The 6,000-nt window shown below is 47.8% G+C and overlaps 1 protein-coding gene across 2 annotated transcripts in view; it reads left to right on the top strand.

The window, feature by feature from the left end:
• Window positions 1-304: 304 nt before the first annotated feature.
• Window positions 305-6,000, top strand: part of TERT (telomerase reverse transcriptase) — a 31,302-nt gene continuing 25,606 nt past the window's right edge. For both annotated transcript variants that reach the window (XM_060278062.1, XM_060278061.1), the window contains exons 1-2: window positions 305-553; window positions 1,841-3,710. In XM_060278062.1, coding sequence (XP_060134045.1) covers window positions 317-553; window positions 1,841-3,710 — 2,107 coding nt within the window. In that variant the 5' untranslated portion in view covers window positions 305-316. The remainder of the gene's footprint in view (window positions 554-1,840; window positions 3,711-6,000) is intronic.

The raw sequence follows: 6,000 nt of genomic DNA, 5'->3' as shown, positions 1-6,000 counted from the left end.
GACTAGGCTCGAGAAATGACTAAAACAAAGCCAGTACTGTATTAGTGTCGAGATGCAACAAGACCGCTCAGTACGTATCAGAATGGGGAGGGCGGTACTGTAAAACAACGTCGCCAAAGCGTAAATCGCTTTTCCGCGGCTTGCCTGCGTCTTCCGTGCCCTCAAAGCAGGTGTTTCTCAAACTTCCCTAGGGATGATGGGAGTTGTAGTCCAGCAACAGCTGGCGACTCGCGTTTGAGGGGGCGGGGCGCGGCGAGGCGACCACGCGGAGCCGCCCCTCTCCTTGCGCGCGCCTTCTTCCTCCTCGCGCTCCCTCATGGCGCGTCCTCGGTGCTGCCGTGCGGTGCGGGCGCTGCTGCGGAGCTGCTACGCGGAACTGCTGCCTCTGGAAGACTTTGTCCGGCGCCTGCAGGCGGCCGCTCCCCCCGGAGCCCAGCCCCAGCCTCTGCTGCAAGACGGGGACCCCAAAGACTACCGCGCCTTGGTGGACCGGTGCCTCGTGGGGCGGGCGGCCGGGGCCAGGGCTCCTCCTCCGCTGCTCACCTTTCAGCAGGTAAGTAGGGAGGGAGGCCGGCAGGCCCGAGAACGGGCTGGGCTGGGGTCCAGCAAGTAAAGGGGCCAGGTTTTTAAAACTAGCAGGGAGGCCTCAGCTTGAAGACCCGCACAGTGCCGATTTACTTATAAGCTAAGCAACCTATAGCTTAGGGGCCCACTCTCTTGGGGGCCCCTAAAAAAAACACAGTAAAAAAACCCTCATGTACATTTTCAAAATAGGATAAAAAACAAATACAAAAACAAAATAGTTTTTTATCCTATTTTGTTTTTGATCCTATTTTGGAAATGTACATGCAGCAACAGTGTTTTGTGTTGTGTAGGCTCCTGTGGTGTAAGTAATGGGCGCCGTCTGTATTCACTATTAATATACTTCTTCTTAATTGTATTTCAGTTCAACAATTACTTTGATAAATTACATATTTTGTTATTTGCAAATGGCTCTAGATAGCTATTATGTCCATAAATACCATATAGCATATATTCAACACAAAAAACAGCGGCAATTTGTTGTTGACAAAGGACAGCTGGACCTGTAAAGGGCCCCATTGTAGCTTAGGGCCTCATCAAACCTAAATCCAGCCCTGGATTCGCAGCAGATGTTGTGGGAGATCCAGCAAAAAACAAACATGCAACCCACACAGTTGATATCTACAAGAGGCCTCTTTTCGGAGGCATGTTCACATGCTCAGAAGCCACAGTTAACTGTGGCCATGTCGGCATTAGTATCATCATTTTAAATTTTTCTTTACCGCCCTGCATTTGAGGATCACAGGGCAGTTTGCAATGTAAAAAACACAAAAATACATACCATAATAGCAAACAAAAACAATGACTCCTACCCACAAAAAAGTTTATTTGGGGTACAGTATACTTCACAATCTGCATTATGTTGCACAGGACGCAGTCTCAAGGTATATTAGCCACTTCACTTTCTGCAATTGTGACTTCCCTTCTTCAAATATTTGTCTGTGAGAACCAGCCTTTGATATCTTTGAATTATGCATTTCTATGTGGCAGGCTCAGATTAAGTAATTTCTCTGTATAAATTGTGCAAGCAGGCATCACTGTGGAGTGCTTGAGTCACATGTTGGTGGCATTTGGGGGGTGGGGTGGGGCGGCATCTTTCTGCTCCTTCACTGTGTGCGGGTTGCTTTTTGCTCAGGTGACATACAAAACAGGCTGTTTTCTCTTGCAAAATTGTAGCACACAGTAATACCCAGTTTGTTTGACTCTTTCAGGCACCTGCTAATGAAAATGTTGCTTTTTTTTTTTTGCTGCATTGCAGGTTTCCAGTCAGGAGGACGTCGTGGCAAGAGTCATTCAGAGAATCTGTGAAAAGAGGAAAAAGAATGTCCTGGCGTTTGGCTACGGACCCTCGAACGAGAATAACCGCCACCTGCCCTGCATGCCAAATATCTGCAGCTACCAGCGTAATAGCACAACAGAAACCATTCGCCAAAGTGTTCTCTGGGAAATTGTCCTGATGAGAGTCGGAGATGATGTCATGATGTACATATTAGAGCACTGTTCTCTCTTCATACTTGTGCCTCCCAGTTGTTGTTACCAAATTTGCGGCCAACCCATCTATGAACTTGCTTTGAGAAGCGCGAAACCCTCTCCTGAGTTCTTCAGGCAGAGATATCCCAGGCCGGCACCCGGCGTCTTATCTAGCTACCTGCGGGGAAGGCTTCGGCCTTGTGGGAAATACCTCACGAAGGCATACGGGGGGAAATGGAACTCTAGGAAGCAAAGATGGCGCAGATCACAAGAAGGTGTAGGCAGTGACTTGCAACAATCTTTGACGGTTCGGAGAGCTGCCAGGTTGAGCCGTACGGCGAATGAACTGGTTACAAGGTCGAGTGACTACCTAGAGGACCAGCCAAGCCCCAGACACTGCCTGTGTTTAAAAGAACTGCCTCGTAAAAGGAAATGGAAGGACTGTTATGAAGTTAGCGCTAAGAGAAGGAAAACCACGCAGGCGGACGAGGGGCTGCGAGAAGAAACAAGAAACCCAGTTCCCACTCAACGCAAAAAACAAATAATTCTGGATGGTGGGGGGGATGCATCTAGAGGGTGTGTAAGGCCAATCTCAGAGGAGGAGGTAATTTTCGTGAAGCCTGTTGCTCAGAGAAGTGTATTTGGAGCACAAATCTCGGATTGCCCAGCTTCTGATAATCCAGAGGTTTTTTCATGTGGTCCTGCACTAAGTACAGAGAGCAAAACACTGTGTGGATCTAGTACCAAAACAAAACCTCACACTTCGGTGCCAGACGTAGAACCTAGCATTTCTGATTATTGCTCAGTGAAGCTTGTAAATGCTGCTACTGCAGACAGAGGCCTAAGAACATCTACGCCAGCTCAGGAGTTTTCTGATAGGATTTCTGCTCCTGCCGTACAGATTGAAAGGCGCTCCCTCTTGTATTGTTGCCGGCAGTTGAAAGAGAGTCTACCAAAATCATTTGTGCTGAACCGCTTAAAGGGCTATCCGGCAGGCGGCTTGCGGCTTGTGGAAGCCATATTTTTGAACAGCAAGATTCCAAAGCAGCCTGGCAAACCAAGTCTTCCAGGTTACAATAGGAAGAAGAAGCGACTTCCAAAACGCTACTGGCAGATGAGAGCCGTCTTCCAGGAACTGTTGCGGAACCACACAAAGTGTCCTTACCTAACAGTGTTAAGAAAGAATTGTCCCATTTGGGAGTTGGACAAAATTGGCCCAGGAAGACGGAGTCGCGAGCAAAACGCCTGTCGAGAGGGTCAAAGCTTGCCAAGGACGTGGCAGGCGAACGCCACAGAAAATTTCCCCAGAAGGATATCGGGTGTTTTGGGTCCATTCTTGGGTGCTTCTTGTAGAAGCTTTGAAAAAGCTGAATTGCATCAAAAAGGAACTGAAATGCGAGCTCCCCAAGTCTCCCCCCATTCTGACGTCACAGTGTTCCTTAAGCAACACTCCAGCCACTGGCAAGTGTATACGTTTGTGAGGGGCTGTCTGGAGAGAGTGGTCCCTGCTGTACTCTGGGGTTCTCACCATAACAAATGCCGCTTCTACAAGAATGTCAAGCGGTTTATCTCTCTGGGGAAGTTTTCCACGTTTTCGTTACGGGAGCTGATGTGGAAAATGAGAGTCAATGATTGTGCTTGGCTTCGTCTGACCAAAGGTATGGACTGTGGTTATTAAAATGAAAGCAGCATCTCCTGAAATTGGCTTTGTTTTAGACTGCCTTTCCTCATGTCAACATAGCAGGATAATTTCCAACCTAGTGCGAAATGCAGTCCTGCAGGGATAACCTACCTCAGGCATGTCCAACAGGTAGATCACGATCTACTGGTAGATCACGGGATGTTCCTGGTAGATCCTGGCTGATTTCCGGCCCCTCAGCGATCTCCTTACAAAAAAGCAGGGACACACAACACACACAACTTTGCCTTTCCTAAAAATGCTCCAGAACTTTGGCTTCCTTAAAAAAAAGCTCAACAACTTTGGATAGATCACTGCCAGTTTTTTTTAATAGTGTGAGTAGATCGCAGTCTATTGGGATTGGACGTCCCTAACCTACATAATGCTCTCTGTGTGGTGTTAGAATATAGCCCACATCAGCCCCAGAAAGCATGGCCAACGGCCAGGGATTTGATGGGAGTTGCAGTCCAGCACCATCTGGAAGGACTCAGTGCTGGCTATCACTACAATAATACACAAAGTATATAATGGAAGTTGGTAACTTAGGAGTATAATGTGTTGGGCACCATCCATTGCATCCCAGCACTATTCCGTTATCTATCAGCTCCATCTGGTATGCAGGCTGAGACCTTACCTGCCTGCAGACTGTCTCGCCAGAATGGTGCATGCTCTGGTTATCTCCTGCTTGGACTACTGCAATGCGCTCTACATGGGGCTACCTTTGAAGGTGACCCGGAAACTACAACTAATCCAGAATGCGGCAGCTAGACTGGTGACTGGGAGCGGCCGCCGAGACCACATAACACCGGTCTTGAAATATCTACATTGGCTCCCAGTATGTTTCCGAGCACAGTTCAAAGTGTTGGTGCTGACCTTTAAAGCCCTAAATGGCCTCGGTCCAGTATACCTGAAGGAGCGTCTCCACTCCCATTGTTCTGCCCAGACACTGAGGTCCAGCACCGAGGGCCTTCTGGCGGTTCCCTCGTTGTGAGAAGCCAAATTGCAGGAAACCAGGCAGAGGGCCTTCTCGGTGGTGGCACCCGCCCTGTGGAACGCCCTCCCATCAGATGTCAAAGAGAAAAACAGCTACCAGATTTTTAGAAGACATCTGAAGGCAGCCCTGTTTAGGGAGGATTTTAATGTTTAATAGATTATTTCATTTCATTTTCCTGTTGGAAGCCGCCCAGAGTGGCTGGGGAAACCCAGCCAGATGGGCGGGGTATAAATAATATATTATTATTATTATTATTATTATTATTATTATTATTATCTGAGTGATATACATTGATGATGCGGTTTTATTCAGATGGAGGCGTCCCTTCCTGTCCAAGTTACACATGCTGTGCTAGGCTTGAGCCCAGTGAAGTAGGCTCTATCAAAAGGCCACCAAACCATCGTTCTCAAAGCTAGCTTGGCCGCAAAAAGTATCATCATTCTACAAAGTTGGAAATCAATTGTATCTTCCCAGTGCTGAGGATTCTTTTGGGAAACAATCCCAAAAGAATGTGACACAGCTTGGGTTCAGCTTGTGGTTAGCGAGCAGAGAGTTTAACCATGCATCCTGGTTTGGATAGCTCTGTCGGTAGAGCGCGAGACTCTGAATCTCAGGGTCATGAGTTTGAGCCCCACGTTGGGCAAAAGATTCCTGCATTGCAGGGGGCTGGACTGAATGACCCTCGTGGTCCCTGCCAACTCTACAGTTCTGTGATTTAAAACAACCCAGTTAATAAATACAAGCAATAGAGCAGCAGCTTGAGAATAATAAAGCAAAAGAGTGGTTGTTTTTTAGAATGCCTGGGAGAACAGGGTTATTTATACTTGCCATTTGAAAGCCAGCAAGAATACTTGCTGTCAGAGTGTCTGCAGTCTGAATTTCTAAGGGCAAAGCATTCCAGAGTTTGGGGGGGGGGTAATGATGGCACTCTCATGTGTCTTAGCAAGCCCAGCTATAACCGGAAGTACTCAGAATAAGATGCTGATATTCTCTAGCAGATTTCAGCCTTGCAAATAAGCCTGCGGAACTTACTAGCCCGCAAATATTTTAATAACTTTGCCCAAATGGTGTGATTTTGTGTGTGTGATACTCAAATGGTGTCATGGCCCAGAAGAGAAGCCACCACCCTTGCCAGATCCTGTGCTTCCAAGCAAAGAAATTGGCATTCGTACTACACAGCCAAGTGTGCGTATGAGAGGGGACAGGTCTTGTCGTGCCTGTCTTATAATGTAGCCGCAGCAGAAATGTCCGGGGGGGGGGGGGTTCCAGCTGTGCG

The sequence above is a fragment of the Zootoca vivipara genome, chromosome 8 (assembly GCF_963506605.1).
Source record: "Zootoca vivipara chromosome 8, rZooViv1.1, whole genome shotgun sequence".
Lineage (NCBI taxonomy): Eukaryota > Metazoa > Chordata > Lepidosauria > Squamata > Lacertidae > Zootoca > Zootoca vivipara.
Note: the sequence above shows the minus strand (reverse complement) of the source record. Positions and strands in the feature narration are given on the sequence as shown.